Source organism: Mus caroli, chromosome 1 (assembly GCF_900094665.2).
Source record: "Mus caroli chromosome 1, CAROLI_EIJ_v1.1, whole genome shotgun sequence".
Classification (NCBI taxonomy): domain Eukaryota; kingdom Metazoa; phylum Chordata; class Mammalia; order Rodentia; family Muridae; genus Mus; species Mus caroli.
The window spans coordinates 80,371,173-80,388,212 of record NC_034570.1 but is presented as its reverse complement, the minus strand read 5'-3'; the positions used below and the strand labels follow the sequence as shown (position 1 = coordinate 80,388,212).

General features: G+C 43.5%; 1 protein-coding gene across 4 annotated transcripts in view; it reads right to left on the bottom strand.

Moving 5' to 3' along the window:
• The window catches only part of Dgkd (diacylglycerol kinase delta), an 89,281-nt gene that overhangs the window by 36,436 nt on the left and 35,805 nt on the right, over nt 1-17,040 (bottom strand). The window contains exon 1 of one of the 4 annotated variants that reach the window (XM_021157533.2): nt 3,862-4,076. The exons of 2 other annotated variants lie outside the window; for them this stretch is intronic. In XM_021157533.2, the coding sequence (XP_021013192.1) occupies nt 3,862-3,903 (42 nt within the window). In that variant the 5' untranslated portion in view covers nt 3,904-4,076. Of the gene's footprint in view, nt 1-3,815; nt 4,077-17,040 lie in introns of those variants that run through there. One more of the 4 variants, XM_021157542.2, reaches the window with a different exon arrangement.

Here is a 17,040-nt window from a genome sequence, read left to right as displayed (position 1 = left end):
AACACCTCCAAAAGCTGGACACAAGATGGAGTAACTGGATTACACAGTAAGTTAGAATATGAACACAGGGGAGTCTTTAAAAACTAGACATGCAGGCTGGTGATATGGCTCAACATGTAAAGGTGCTCGCCATCAATCCTACAACACCAAGTTCAATCCAGTGACCACACAGTGCACATAACTGAGTGCTCCAAATTGTCCTCTAACATCCATAACTATGCCATGTCATATGGCACCTTTCCCCATATAAACAAATGTATGTAACTAAATATGCAACCTCCATAAAACCCAGCAATCACTCTACAGCATTTGTTATGGAAGGATGGACAAGCCATGGGATGCCGGTGATGGGCACAGCAGCCTTACTCATAATCATGGAGCGCAACTCTGAAGCTCTCCTCCATAAACTACAAACACTGCGGCACACCCATTCCATGGAATGTACTCAGCCATAAAGAGGAACAGCAAGTGATACACACAACCTGAGTTAACCTCTAGGAAACAATACTGACTGGGAAAAACCAACCCCAAGGGCTATGTGCTGTATGACTCTATATGCACAACATTCCCCAAGTGAAGAGGGCACAGACAGAGCAAACACACTAGTAGCCACAGGAGTTGTAGAAGTCTTGAGCAGAAACAAAGGGGAGCAGGAAAGAACCGGAGAAAGAAAGCAATCTCTGGGAATAGACGGATTCAATGGTGGCATCCCTACAGGACATGTTCTACAGCTATACAGAGCTCTCTACTAAGGCAAGAGTATGAAGGCTCTTAAAATGAAAAGGTTATTTACGATAAGCCATGATCAACAGCAATTAGCTTTGACATAAAAACACAAAAATGACCTTATATCTTTCTTTTGTTGTTTGGTTTTTTTTAAGAGTTTTTTGTTGTTGCTTTGTTTGTTTGTTTGTTTTTTGAGACAGGGTTCTTTGTATAGAGGCTGGCTCAAACTCACAAGAGATCCACCTGCCTCTGCTTCCCAAGTGCTGAGCTAAAGGCATGAACCACCACCTGGCAGGCCACATTTCTTGAGCCGTCTGTCTCATCAAAAGTTAAAAGTGCACCGTTATCGTGATAAGCCTCCCACCTTGTCAAGAAGACAAGTCTCACCTTCAGCACATATCCTCAAGGAAAGGTGGCCCCAGTACTTCCTGTACTGTGCACCAAGGTGAGCGAGCACTCAGTAAGCCTCTTAGTCTGCACAGCAGACTATGAAACCATGCCCTCTGGCTCAGATGTTCCATCTACTGTTGGCTGTAACGAATGGCCAGGCACTTGGCCTGTACCAGCACAGTGCTACCAAGAAAACTCTGGGAATAAGTGGGGATGAGAAATTCATGAACGAAGGCAGGTGGTAGAGTCCTCCCTGGAGAGTTGTCGGCCCAGCACCCACTTCAATGAGAATACAGAGAGCAACATGAGTCAGCAGACCAATGGCCAGGTGCCATTTGCTTTGATGTCTTCTTGCCAGTTGCCCTCGGAGGCCAGTGATCACCACCAACTACCCAGCCTCTCAAGTCAAAAATCAACTCTAGATTCCACCTCCTCTCTCACATTAATCCCTCATCTGGGGCTCTATGTCCTTTTCTCCTCAGAAATAAACCCAGGCAATATTTTTCAACTGAACAAACAAGTAAGACCCCTATAGCAGACAAACACTGGAATACAAAAGTGAGTCTCACAGAATACAATGTAGTAGCTGGTGATGGAAAAGGGAGGTCTGGAGGGGGGGGGGGAACAGGGAGGGGTTTCCAGGGGACTCAAGAGCAAAGACAAGGAAGGTATGATAAGATCCAACAGGTGAAATGAACAAGGCAGGACAGAGGGGTCTGGCCATGCAGGGGCCAAAAAATAGTAACTTCTACTTCAGCCTCCTCCCAAAGACTCTTATCTCTGCTTACTCTACTAAAAACTGACAGAGCAGCAGTTAAGAAAAGCCTTTGGGGAAGCTCAGCAAGCTAACAGCAACCACTGAGAGCAGAGTATGGACCTGAATGTGCTCTGATGACCACAAGAAACTGCTGACAAATCAGATAAAGGGTAAAAGAAAAAGTCAACAGGCCTCCTTGGGCAGTAGGTAAGGCCAGCTGCCATGCTGAGACCAGGACACCATGGATGAAGGAGGCTCAGAGTTGAGGGAGAGAGAGAGAGAGAGAGAGAGAGAGAGAGAGAGAGAGAGAGAGAGAGAGATCAGTAGGTCCACTTCAGTTGTAACCAATGTCTGCTCATATCCAAGAAGTCATCATCTTGCCATCAGTGTGGTTCACTTTGAATGAGACTACTTATCAGCACCACTGACCGTGCTGTGTGACAGCCATGCACCACATGCTACTTACATCAGTACACTTTGTACAAATGGAGCTGTTGAAGAGCCCTTGCTACCTGTTATTTTTACTGGCCAGATAAACAAATATTCACCATCATGTGACAAATACCTACAGTATTCACAGTGGCAACACATTCTACAAGTTGGCAGCTCAGGAACAGTCCATGCCATCTATACCTATATTAATGTACATGGTATTCGTACATGTCTAGGAGCAGATCCTATTGCTAGGTAGCACGTGCATCACAGTTTTGGTGAGCAATGTGACAGTGTTCGGTCTAGCTGAAGATACGCAGACCTGCTAATTCTATCCTGAGAAACACATGCTAGAGACTTCTACCTTTGTGCCAGGAACATAAAGATAAGCACGTCCATGGCACTGTAGTTCATAGTAGTAAAATCTAGGGAAACCTACTCTGTCAGTGTGTTGGAGCTCCATATATCCTGGAGCAATACAGAAGCTATGAAAACCAGCTCTGTGGTCATTACCCAAGCTCTTTACAGGTCAATGCATCCACCGTAATCAATCTTGGAAAAACGGAGCTATACAAGTAGAATACTGCTGATTCAATCCTTGAACCAGCTAGGCAGCACTACCTAGTGCTCTACCTACATATGCAAGTAGAGATAGCAGAACAGCAAGCAGAGCATGAAAAACACCAAGTTCAGATCACTGGCAGACCAGAAATGAGACTAGGAAGGGGAAGACTATCCCAAGAGCTTCCTTCAATGATACCCACATGTCTTAGTCTGGGAAGCATAGCGAGTTTTCAAGGCCTTTTATGTTTCAGCATGGAAACAGAGATGTACCACAGACATAACAACATAACCACAGTTCATACTCAAAACTTAGGAACATAAAATGTAAGAGGCCAGCTGGCAACTACACCAGTAGACTGCTTTAGCTGATGAAATGGGAGGGATCTCCTGTGGCCACAGCAGACAACTATTTTCAGAAAGCCTCTCGGATGCCATTCTATTGTGTAGCTGCCTGAATTCTCTGAGTTGCTGAGGTCGCAAAAGTACAGCTGGGGGGGTGGGGGTGGGGCTACCTAACCCTCTCCATAGGAAGCCTTCAGAAGACACCAACAGAACACCTTACCCCAAACATGCAATCAGAGAATTCTAAAGATGGCCACCACCACCACCACCACCACAAACTAAAGACTTTCTGTGTACACATGTCCCATGTAGCTGAGGGTGTGAACAGATGCCTTAGGGTAAAAACTCTAGCTCCAAGTAGATGAGAACAAGGCAGGATAGAGCTGTCCACACTCTGCAGCAGCTGCTCTGGAACCACAGGGAAATCATGCCCTTGCCACAGCCTGGAACATTTGGAATAAATCAGAGAAACCTGCAGCATTTCTCCTGGGCAGGTAAGGGCAGAAGAATGTTCCTGGCATGTGAATGAGGGCACAAGTTTTAAAGACACCAGCCTTCCACTTCTCAGAAGCAGTCCCTCTCAGTACTCCATTGAGAGCCTTACCTCTTACCCAAGACCCTAACAGTCTCTCATGGACTCTGTCTCTGACCTGCTGTTCTCCACTTCCCAGCTGCCTCAAGTGCTTCAGCATCCAAGAGAACCGGCACAAGCAGGAAGAAGTTTTACAGTGGTGAAGAACAACCTGTGGGTCACACACACAGGTAGACCAGGGGCACAGAGTAGCACATTAGGACTGTGCCACCCAGCCACTGACTAGGGAGGTGGCAAACAGTGTCAGCACAGGACAGGATTGGGAAATGCTCTGCTAAATATAGCTCCTGGCTCAGGAAGGTAGACCAGAAAAGGTCCGGCGCCCTAGGCAATTCCTGTCACTTCCTGTTACTCATATCCTGCTGTTCTGATGCAGCTCTGCCCCCTGGGTACCCATGCACTGTTCCCTACTGGAAGCACCCCAGACAGACTATTCACAGCAGCTGGATATGTGCAGAGCCTGAAACACGGAAGCAGACAGCACCACAACCACTTGCCCCGCAGCTGGATAGAAGGCGCTCAGGATAGGTCCTACAGCTCTACCACTTCCCAGTCCATGGCCAAGACAGGGAGTCCTGACAGAACAGCTGCCACAGGCTTCTCTGGGCCCCCAAGAGAACTGGAAGCAAGAAAGACTTTCATCCCTAGTTAAGAAGAAGCTATCTGCAATTGACACCTGCTTATAAAGAAATGTTAGTTTTCTCCAATAGTCTAATTGTGGGTATATTAACCACACTTAAGGGCAGGCCCATGCCCAGTAGTAGCTGACCAACAAAAATGAACCCAATATTTCATTTTTGTCTCACATTGCTTTGTGTGGGTATTTGTCTTACTGATCTTTTGCTTGTATATTATGGCTTCTGGTCCTGTGTTTTAATGGGTTGTGTGCGTGTTTCTATTGGGTTTTTTTCTTTTTTAATTCTGATTTGTTTGGGGTTTGGTTTTGATTTTTGTTGCTGTTTGCCTATTTGCTTTCTATAGTGGGAGGGGGTGGAGTTGGGTGGGTAGAGAGGTAGGAAGGACCTGGGAAGAGTTAGAGAAGAAGAAACTATGATCAGAATATATACTGGAAGCAAGGAAGGATTGCAGCACAGCTGGCAGTGCCACCACAGCATAGCCATCTGACCACTCTACCTTTCCAGTTCAGGACGCCCAGACATGGAACAACCCAACAGGTTATCAAAAAGACGAAGTGGTGGCACACGCCTTTAATCCCAGCACTGGGGAGGCAGAGGCAGGTGGATTTCTGAGTTCGAGGCCAGCCTGGTCTACAAAGTGAGTTCCAGGACAGCCAGGACTATACAGAGAAACCTTGTCTCGAAAAACAAACAAACAAAAAAAACAAAACAAAACAAAACAAAGCTGGAGACTACCATCACAGTATTTAAAATAAATTTCCCTAGAAAATCATCCTGAGGGCCAATGAGATGGCAGCAGTTTGACTTAAGTTCAGTCCCCAAGAACCACATGACAGTAGCAGGAAACTGACTCCTTCAAGTTGTCCTCTGATCTCCACACACATGCTATGGCATGCATGAGCCGTATTTTGTGAACAAAACACACAAGCACACAAAGGCACTCAGGCAGGCACCCAAATAAAAAGAAACTTGCACCTGAGACCACCTCTCCTAGTGCAGACCTAGCTCTCTCCCCAGCTGATGAGACCCAGATAATAACACTGCACAGCTGGGGCAGCAGAACAACAGTTAGGCTGACATCACCAGTAGCCTCCAGCAGCATTCTCACAGGAAACTCAGAGGCACCCATTGGCCCCTGGCTGGCCCCTGCAGCAAGTATTTTGCTTTCAAAAGTGACCTTGAGAGGGAAGCCCTCATCCTAAGAACAGTGGGGACAGGGTTTAAAAATAAAAAATAATAAAAAGTAAAGTAAAAAAAACCGGCCGGAAGCTGAGTTTCCATCCTCCACTGGGCTGCTACTGGAGCATGGTACACCCTGGTCTCACCAGCCTGCTGATACCAATCCTTCCTATGGAAGAAAAAGAAATCTCTACCTTTTTAAAGCATAAGTTCTTGAGTTTTCAGCTAATATCCCAAATATAATCTTAGTTAAGACACCATTTTCATCATCACAGAAAACAAGGAAACAGAGTCATCTTTATTTATCAAGAATAAATTAATTCTCTTCCTCAGTATTGACACTCAAAACAGGGAGGAATAAGACAGGTGGTAGTGGCGCACGCCTTTAGTCCCAGCACTCAGGAGGCAGAGGCAGGCGGATTTCTGAGTTCGAGGCCAGCCTGGTCTACAAAGTGAGTTCCAGGACTATACAGAGAAACCCTGTCTCGAAAAAACAAAAAACAAAAATAAAAACAAAGAGGAATATCAGGGAGCCTGATTTAACAATACAGTAAAGCTGAAAAAACAAAAAACAAACAAAAAACCTCTTTTGAGTTGTCGGGTCACTCAAACATTCCATTCCCATTGTTCTTGGTTGCCCTCCAGAATTTGCTGGTAAGACCCTATTACTGAAAATATCATCACTTGAGTCATAAAAGCACAGAGAAAATCAGGTGGATACTAACCTTGAAAAGGTTCATTCCTAGGGGCTAGATTTCACAGTGTGGAAAGGTGTCATGCTCACTACCAGACAAGACGAGTAATCCTCAGCCTTATCAACATGACCCCTGTGATCCACAACTGTCTTGGCAGCGTGTGCCCACTGGTACAATAATGAATGGCATGAATGCTACACAAGTAACCACTTTCTGAATGGATTTAAGACCCACTCCATGAGATGGAATCCATATCTAGCACAGTTATCAGAACCAAAACTTTATGACTAGACAAGTTGCAGGTCCTAGGAAAGAACCTACTTCTATCATTTTATTAACTGGACATAATATTATAATGATTCCTAATGGCTTATTGTTATACCTATAGATTAGTGCATCTCTGAATCCTCATCAGAGAAGTTTCTTCTTGCAGTAGACGAGAATTAACACAGGGACACACAACTGGCCAACATGCAGAGAATTAGAGTATGAAGTGCTCAGCCCTAGATGGGAAATCTATACCACACTCCTCCCCACAAGGCTCACAGAAAATGGGACAGAAAGATTTGCAGAGCCAGAGGTGGCAATGACTACAAGTAAACAGTGCTTTGCAAACACAACAGGGAAGCTGCACATATGAACTCACAGCAGCTGTCACAGCATTCGCAATGCCTGTGCAACCTCAAACCAGACTAATCCCAGCACTGGGGAGCGAGGGCAGGAGTAACGAAGTCCCATTCCTAGTGGAAGAGCTATTACCATTTAATAGCTGCTGGAGGAGGAAAAATCTGTTTGTTTGTTTTTAAAAAGAGTGTGGCTTCTGGTAGAATAACCACACTTCAGGGGAGGCCCAGACCCAAGAGTATTTGGGCAACACAAATTAGACTACATGATTTTTTTTTGTTTGTTTTTGTTTTTTCCTAAAAGGACAGAAAGTTGAGTGAATTAAAGAAGTGGAGGTAGATCTGGGAGAAACTGACTGAAGGAGGGGTGAAACAAGATCTAAATACATTGCATAAAATTCTTAAAAATTAAAATATTTTTAAAAATGGAATAGAGAGATGGCTCAACCTACAAGCTGGTATCTGCTTGCTGAATAAAGTTTTATTGGAACACAGTCACAACTGCTCATTTACATACTGTTTATGAACAATTGAGTTGTCACAGGGCTTCCATAGCCCACAAAGATAAAACTATCTGGTTCTTTCTAGAAAAAAAGAAATGGCTGCTACCATTATAAAATTTCCTGGCAGTAGACAGTTTAGGACTATAAAGGTTAATTGGAAATTAGAATTAATTAGAGTGGAGTCTCCAGTCTGCTCCCAGATGGACCCCCGAGTGCTCCTTGTAGAGTGCACACAAGGTAAACTCAGAACTAAACCATTCCTGCTCCCAGGTCACATCTAACTGTGCGTGCATGCACACTTACTACGCAATCTTACAGATGTTTAAAAATGCCATCTATACTTCAGCCTAACCTCCACAACAAACCTCACCTGTTTCAAATGCAAACTTAAAACATTTTTGGAGCTGAGACTTGCCATGTCCTCCTACTTTCCTGTGTTTGTCTGAGAAATTGACCATGATCTCCATGGAGTAAGGTGCTCACTTGTGTAAGATGCTCCCTGATTCTGCTGCTGGGAAACAGCTAGGACAACAGGGGCGGAGTTCAAAGAAATGCTCTATCTGGCCCATTACCTCCCCTCAGGCAGGGAGGCCAGAATGACACTCAGCCCCAGGACAGTCTAGAAAAGCACACGGGTACTCAGTCACTGTGTAACAAAACTGCCCCAACCCTCCCAGCCAATCCATCATGCCCAGATGGAAGAGTGGTCACTATCTCTCCCCAAAATGTTTTTAAGGAATGTATGACTACATTCCTTTGAACATGCACACCGTGACAGTCTCAAACTTTGTCACTGTAGAGCCAGGCTATAGGACTAAAGAGACCCATCTGAACTAAGCTCACAGAATCACACAGCCAGTGCCATTGCTGCAAGTCCATCTGTGCTTACCTCCTTTCACACACATACATACACAATGGTTATTCAAGGCAGAGGGCGAAGATGGTCCTTGTCTAGGACACGTTGTGTTTGTGGGGCTCCTCCTGTAGGGACTGAATGCCTGCCAATAAACCCTGTGACAGATGTAATGGCACATGAACTTGGGACTCTAACACAGCTGTCCTTTAAATCCAGACCAGAAAAGGAACTGAGAATTACACCTGTCCTTCCAAGTCGTAATCCTGACCATGAAAACCCTAATCCTAGACCCAAGATCATGGCTGCAAACATATGAACACCTCAGGCTCCCTTAAGATATACAGGGGTACATGAGTAAGCCTCTTACAGATGCCAAGTGTCTGCATCCAGAAAGCTGTGTGCAGTGTCCTAAAAGAAAAAGTCCTATCAATCAAGCTACCTGTACTCTGTAAATTCTCTCATACTTGGTCCAGGGGCTGTCACTTGTCAAATATCCAGAAATGGCCAGTTTAGACCATATCCCAAGGCAGGAAAGTCACCACATACAAGAAGTACCAAGGGATGATGCTCCCTTTTCTACAGCCATCCCTCCCTCGTGTCGTTCAGGTATCGTGGGGCTGGTTTACCTTTTCCTTCTAACCAAACTTACAATTGCTTCCTTATTCTTCTTGGTGTGTCAAAAGGTTAAAAAAAAAAGGAGGAGGAGGAAGAGTAAGATGAAGAAGGAGGAAGAGGAAGAAGAGGAAGATGAAAATGAGAAGTAGGAAGAGGAATTGGAAGAGGAAGGAGGGAGGGGGGAGGAGGAGGAGACGACAACGACTACGACGACAATGACATTCTAACTACAAGATTTAAGATTTTAAAAGACCTGAAAAGAAAATTCAAAACATCTTTCCCCATGGACAAACCCTGCCTCAGAGACCCTGTCTATCAGGTCATGAGTAGCCACAGTGGGTCTGGCTTGCAGGAAGCCAGAGTGACTGAAGAGCCATCTCCATTTGTTACCCATGGCCACAACACTATCCCACATCACTGAAAACACAGCAGCTTCCCAGAAATGACACTGGATAGAACTAGGAAAAGAATGAGCCCGTTAACCTAACTTTGTTCTGAGCATGACCTGGAAAGAAATAATACATCCAAGAACACCTCTCATAAGGTTCACATTTCTCCTTCCAACAGACAAAGCTGAAGTGAAGAGGAAGAGGACACAGACAATCCAGTGTAGACATAAATAAGTTACGTCTGAATAAATGATGATCATTTCTAAAACTTGAATTCATTATTAGAAATATCAAAAGGTTAAGATTAGAAATCTGAGTGGTAGAACACTCACCTAACACAGACCATACCCTGGGTTCAATCAGGAAAAGAAAAAAGAGAATATTAAGAAGTATTACCAAAAATCTTTGCTCAAAAGAAAAACCCCACACTTCATGTTTCACTAGTAAATTCTAGTAAACATTTGAGAAGGAAATGGCATGAACTTATACAAAGTTTATCAGAAAACAGCAGGTAACCATTGACTCTCCGTTTTTAAAAATGTTATGAAGTCAGCTAAACCTAAGCACAAAAATTTGACAAAGATATATAGACAGACAACAAAAAGAGAAAGACAATGGAAGAGAAGAAATAGGAGGATAAAAGTCAATGTACTTCACGTAGACAGATGTAAAGTTCTTTAACAAAATAGGAGTGTCATGTCCTAGGACTAGAACAGTCTATTAGAATATCAAGCTTGCTGGGTATGGTGGCATATGCTCTTAACTCCAACACTTGGAAGGCAGAAGCAGGCAGATTTCTATGAGATCAAGGTCAGCTTGATTTACAAAGCCAAGCCAAGGCTACATAGTGAGACCTTGTCTCAGAAAAAAAAAAAAGGAAAATAGAGGAAGAAAGAGAGAACGAGAAAAAAATAGTTAATCTTCTGGAGCTGAATAGATCTGTTGGTGTTAAGAGCATTTTTTTTTTACCTCTTCCAGAAGACCCAAGTTCAATTCCCAGCACTGATACTGTGGCTTATAACCACTCGTAAGTCCAGTCCCAAAGGATCTAAAGGCCTCTTCTGGCTCTCACAGACACTATGCATGCATGGTTGCACTGACATATACACAGGCAAAACACTCATAACACAGAAAATAGAAAACAAATAACAAAGCATGAGACTAGGATATAGACAGATATACAAATCAGAGAAGCAGAATTAGACTGTAGAGGGCTGGGTGTGGTCATCCCACTAACCCCAACTAGGAAGGCTAACACAGAAGACCACTATGGATGCAAAGCTAGTCTGAGCTACACAGTGAGTTTGAGGCAAGCTTTTGCAGCAGTGAGATCTGATCTCAAAGTGCACACTTGCATACACCCACTGAAAATGCACTCATCAATATAAGGCCACTGGACTTTTGACCGAGGAAACAGGTAACTAAATGAATGTTTCTCCAATAAATGCTGAAGGAAAAAGCCAACATTCATGTAGAAAACATCAACTCTGTATCTTGTGCCAAACACAAAATCAATTATGTACAGATCTAAATGTGTATAATCAAAGGCTACAAAACTTCTAGGGTGAAAAAAATGTCTTAGACAGAAATTAGGAAAAGGTTCACAAATCCAATTTCACAAAAGAAATATTCTAAAGATGCCATTAGGAAAAGTTAGATGACAGACTGTGGAGAACAGTTACAAGACAGCTACCAGAGAAAAGACATCCAGAATATATCAAGAAAATAATCCTACACAAAACAAACGATTCAAGCATATATTTCACTGATAAGATACCGTTAAGAACCATACATGTTGCTAGAAGTTAGTTCCATGAGTTAGGAAAGGAGCTGCCTACATGAGTGAGATCCTGCTTCCATCCAACTGCTGGCCACATGCATAACAGAAGAACCTTGGATCTACCACTGGAAAGAGCATAAGATAATAAAAACCTCTCCAGAAAACAGCAGCAGACTATGTTTTATTTTAATTTTTATTTCTATCACTTGCATGTCTGTCTGACTAGGTAGAAGGTTGTGCAGGTGAGTGAGTGTCCCTTGAGTCCAGAAGGCATCGATGCCCTGGGACCCAAACTTGAGCCCTCTGTAAGAGCAGTCAGTGCTTTTAACAGCTGAGCCAGCTCTTCGGGCCCTAAATAATGTTCATTTTTATTTTATTTGTTTATTGTTTATTTTTATTTTCTGAGACAGGGTTTCTCTGTGTAGCCATGGCTACCCTAAAACTAGATTTATATAACAGGCAAACCTCAAACTCAGAAATTCACCTGCCTCTGCCTCCTGAGTGCTGGGACTAAAGGCAAGTGCCACCATGCCCAACTTAGGAATTTTTAAAAGACAGAAAACTTACTTTGGAAGTGATAGTAATATTTATTCTCTTGACTATGACAAGTTTCAATATGTGTGTCTCTGCGTAGGTATACAAGAAAATTCATACTTTAAATACTTCAGTGAGAGATGCATTTCTGCATCTATTAAGGTATAAAAATGTTTTACTCTCAGCATGTGCTAGCATACTAGAGCACCAATTAAAGAGTATTATGAACCTTCCTGATGACCAGCATGACCATAGAGGGTATCATCCAAGCTAGGAATTTATGCAAATCAAAGTGGGATCTAAAAATAAGTAATTGTGTTAGGGCATCTACAGCCAGTTGTATGAATTGGCATCGCCCTGGACAAATCAGTGTGCAGACTATGGGTACTACAAACAAGCAATGTAGACTCGGTGTGATTAGATTTTTCCTGAATAGAGCAAGCCCTGAATGAAGTTCACTCCTCAGAAGGCAGCACAAGGCTGGCAGCGGGTTGTACCCATGTCTTACACCTGAAAAACAGGCCTGCAGAGCTGAGTGCAGGGCAGATACCAAGGCCCCATCTCCAAGGTCATGTCACTTCAGCTTTTTTATTTGGATGAAGAAGTCAAAGAAAGTGCAGAGCAACCCCCACTCCTAATTATCTTCTGAATGTCGGACTGTCCTGATCCTCCCGTAATAATCTTTGCAGCCATGAACAATGAGCCCATAGAAAAGGCTGTGCCAACTTCTGTGAAGCGAAGTCCAGCAGGGCGGGGGTGGACTGGACCTAGCCCTGGGTGCAGCCCTGAACAAAGCACTTTTTTCAGCAGGCTGTATGGAGGGCACCCTTACATCTCTCTGAGAGGTAGCGCCCACAACTTCTGCAGTCCTGTGTGAACATGGAGATTCACACAGCGCATTGCCTTTTCTTCAGATGGGAGATAACACACACTGAGTCAGTAAACAACAATGACAGTAACAAGCTGTTTCAAGAAAATAAAGAGACCACACCACAGTACTCTAAAACACTAGGCACTCGGGGACGAACAGGTAGGATTTTTTTCCACATAATTCCCTAAAAAATGATACCATATTTCTAAGGTCAGAGATACTCTGTCACACAATAGGCACATTTATCAAAGAGCGCTCAGTAAAACAACTATTTATTAATTTCATAGGCACTCTACGAAAGATTCAATCAGATCCAAGGCTTTTCCATCTGTCAAAAACCCCTTCATAAAACTATTAGTTTTAGCCGGGCATGGTGGCGCACGCCTTTAATCCCAACACTCGGGAGGCAGAGGCAGGCGGATTTCTGAGTTCGAGGCCAGCCTGGTCTACAGAGTGAGTTCCAGGACAGCCAAGGCTACACAGAGAAACCCTGTNAAAAAAAAACCTATTAGTTTTGACTAGAGTCAAATGGCAGTCATTCTACTATCTGCTTTTGTTTTCTCTGCCATTTGTAAAGAAAGGCAAGTGAATATTAACAGTAAACACACACATGTTCATTCACACACAATAATCCATAAACAGCTTAGATTTTGCCCATGGCAATTCTCCTGATAATCTAACCACACAGCTCAGGCAAGCAGCAAGACCTCACACCCAGACTATATTCCAACCCACCTGGCTGCCAGGGAGACTCAGTGTCTTCTCTGCCTCAAGTGACTATGAAAACTGGCCTAAGCCTGGCTTGTGGACCAGTTGTATCCCAGGCATAGGCATTGCTTCAACAAAGCCACACACTTGGTAAACACATGGCCACCAACCTGGCACAAGACCAGGCCCTCTTCCTGCTTCTGGATTTGGAAAGCACAGAATGAATTCTCTCATAGGCTCCTGCCACTGACCAAGGCCAGCCTTAACTGTGGACCCATCCTGTGACAAGAGGACCTCAGGCTTACCTGGTAGCATTTCTTAGAAAATTATGCAGAAAAAAATCCTGTTTGTCTCAGAGTGCCTAGTATTTTAGAGTACAGTGGTGTGATCTCTTTATTTCCTTGGAACAGCAAACGCACAGTGTAAAGCTCCAGGTACCTGAGAAATGCCTGAAATCTCTGCTGAGAGATGGCCTGTGGGGCCATGGTCAGGTTCCCAATGAATCCCTAGCTAAGCACAAAAAGGGCCCGCTCCCAGTGGAGAGGCAGTGGCTCCTGACTGTAGGGAAACAACACTTAGCCCATAAAATTACTCCAAGGACCCTCAAACACAGCTCTGCCCATCTCAGGCCCAGGCCAACAGTCACAGGAACCAGGAAGTCTTTCCTAAGGGGAAATCTGCCAAGTATGGACAGTTTTCCTTTCTCCAAGCCAAAGTGATTGGCTAGGGATTTTGCCCAGGAAATATGACAGATTTAAACAAGCTGAGAAGGAAAACTTATGTTGAAATCTGGATAAAGGTCACAGTTTCTCACAATGGCACATCTTTGATCACCCTCAGGCTGACATCTGCTGGGAACAGATGAGAAGTTCGGGGCCACCAGGAAACCACCACTCACCCACAAGCCTAAAAGCCAAACACACAACAGTACTGAACAAGTCTTCCAAGCCACCATAAAGCTCCTTATTACTTAGCTAGCAATTCAAGAAAGGAATCTCCTAGGTACACTAACACAGCCCAGACTGGTCTCAAATGCACAATCATTCTGCCTCAAACTCAGGTACTGGCCTGTTCACCTCTTATTACACATATTTTTTCTCCTGGCATCGCTGTTGCAGATCTGATTCCAGATCCTTTAGGCTTTGTGCTGTTTCTGAATTATGCGTATGTGTGAGATGCATGCACCTGTGTATATGAGTAGAGACTTACTCTTCAATATTATTTTTGAGACAGGTTCTCTCTTTCTCTCTGAACCTACAACTCATATTTTCTCAGCTAGGCTGGAAGCCAGCAAGCCTCAGAGATCCTCCTGTCTCCTCCTCCTCTGACCTGGGGTGAAATGCCAGCCCGCTCCATGGGTTCTCAGATCCAAACTGATCTTCATTATCTGTACAACTAACTGCTGAGCCATCCCATAGCCCTTCCTCAACATCTGAACACGGAATTATACCAGTGACACTCCAGCAGCTTTCTATACATTCAGCCTCAGACTGGGGCTGCATCTACTATTGTTGGTCCCCCTTTAATTGAGATATCTAGTCTTTTGGACTGTACAGCTACTGGTTTCTCTGGGCCTCTAGCAGACCACCACTGTAGGAAAATTAATTCTCTGATCATACAGTGATCTATGCTCCATCAGCTCTGCTCCTTAGAAGAACCCTGACATACATAAACTCCTAAGAACTCCTAGACAACAGGTGCTACTGTTCAGCTCTATCTACAAAGTCAGCCTCATTTGAAATCTTGTGGCATTCCAATAAATCAAACTAAGTGCTTAGTTTCAGCACATTAAACTCCCAATACTTTCCTGCTTAGCAGGGGGTGAGCAGAAGTGGAAATGAAAGGTGGCAAATGTTCAGAATATATTTGGTGCCAACCCAACACCATTTTATCCCAATACATTCTCTCTCTTGTCCTAGGTCACAGAGCTGGCAAGAACATCTTTTTAACACATACCTGTAATCAAGAGACTGAGGGGAGGATATCACAAGTTCCAAGCTAGCCTGGGTGGGCTATATAGTGAGGCCATGCTTCAAAAACCAAATAAACAAGGAAGATCTCATAAAACTTATGAATACTGTTCACTTCTTCCATAGTCTTTCCTAGGAGTCTTAAGCCCAGCTGTAAGAACTCACTCCTCTGTGTGAACAGCAGGGCTATTCTCACCTGGTTACTTCACAGAAATAGCTATAATAACATTAAAACTGCGCCCACCAGGTCTCTACCACAACAGCTGTACTGGGTAGTCTTATGACCAAGTGCTGGCTCATGGTGGAGTGAAGGTAGCAATCAGAAGTAGCAAACCATGTTCTGAGGAATCACAGTGCCATGAGATTCTTTTAGAAGTCTGGTGAAGCCTACAGACCCCTTCTAAGAATGTCTCTAAGATTTAAAAAAAAAAAAAAAAAAGCATTAAATCCCAGTACTCCAGAGACAGAGGCAAGAAGAGGGTGACTTCAAGACTAGTCTAGGCTACATAGAGATCCTATCTCAAAATAATAAATACTAGATATCATTATATTAATAATAATAAATACTAGATATCATGATATTAAGTGAAATAACCAAACTCTGAAAAGCAAAGAATTGTATTTTCTTATAATGAACCTAGATTCTATACACACACACACAATGAAAGCACCAGGACTATTTGAGAGAAGAGTCAGAAAGAAGTGGGCATCATATATGGTCAAAGAATAGGATATATTTGAACTCAAATGTCACTGTGAAACCCATCCCTTTGAACAATGAAAATATGCTAATTCAAGTTTTTAAAGCAGAACTTTTAAAGAAATTAATGCCATTTAAGTAACTATTTATGTGAAGACTTGAATGAAAGATGTCCCATATGGGTTATAGTATTTGAACACCAAATTTGGTGGTGCTGTTCAGGGAGGTTTAGGAGGTACATCCTTGCTGCAGGAAGCCTCCCTTGAAAGTTTAAAGCTTTGTGTTTCTCCCTCTCCCTCTCTTCCCCATCTCTTTGTCCTCTCCCTCTTCCTCTCCCTCTGCTTCTTGCATTTTAAGACATGAGCTCTCAGCTTTCTGTCCCAGCCACCATGCCTGCCATGCCTTCCTGCCATGATTGATCCTTACCCCTCTGAAAAGAGTAAGCTAAAATAAACTCTGTCCTACAAGCTGCCATGGTCATGGTATTTTATCACAGGAAGACAATTTATGATTGTAGTGGAAGCTCATTTAATAAAGGTAGTCATATTCACAAAACCCCTTCTGGGTGACAACCAGTGCTTTGGCGGCGATCCTGAACCCAGAGATCACATTCTACAAGGACATGGAAGTCCCACAGAAGCTACACCAAAAAAGGCAAGCTTCCACATTCATTTTCATTCACATTGCCGTATGTTGAACCTAGATTGTGTACGTACACACACACACACACACACACACACACACACACACCATGAAAGCAGAAGGACTATTTGAGAAAAGAAAAACTGTTGAGGGAGGAGTCACTGAAGAGCATCAAATGGTGCCTCCAGACATATCTATGGTTTGATTGGGAAAGCAGCATCTGCAGATCTAATTAAGTTAAGGACTATCTGAATGGGTCTTAAATCCACGAGCAAGTACCCTTACAACATAAAAACATGGAACAAGAGAAAAGCATGGGAAGGCAGAGGGTGATCTGGAGTGAGAGCACCACATCCCTGGAGCTACTGGAAATTAAGGCAGCAAGGCAGAGCCTCCCCTGAGGTCTTGAGGGGTGGAGCTGCCAACTCCTGATTTCTGGCCTTGTCAAATACATTTCTGTTGTTTTAAGTTGTGGGAAATTTGTTAAGGAAACCACAGGACACTAACACAGCAGCTGAACCTAGTTCTAATATG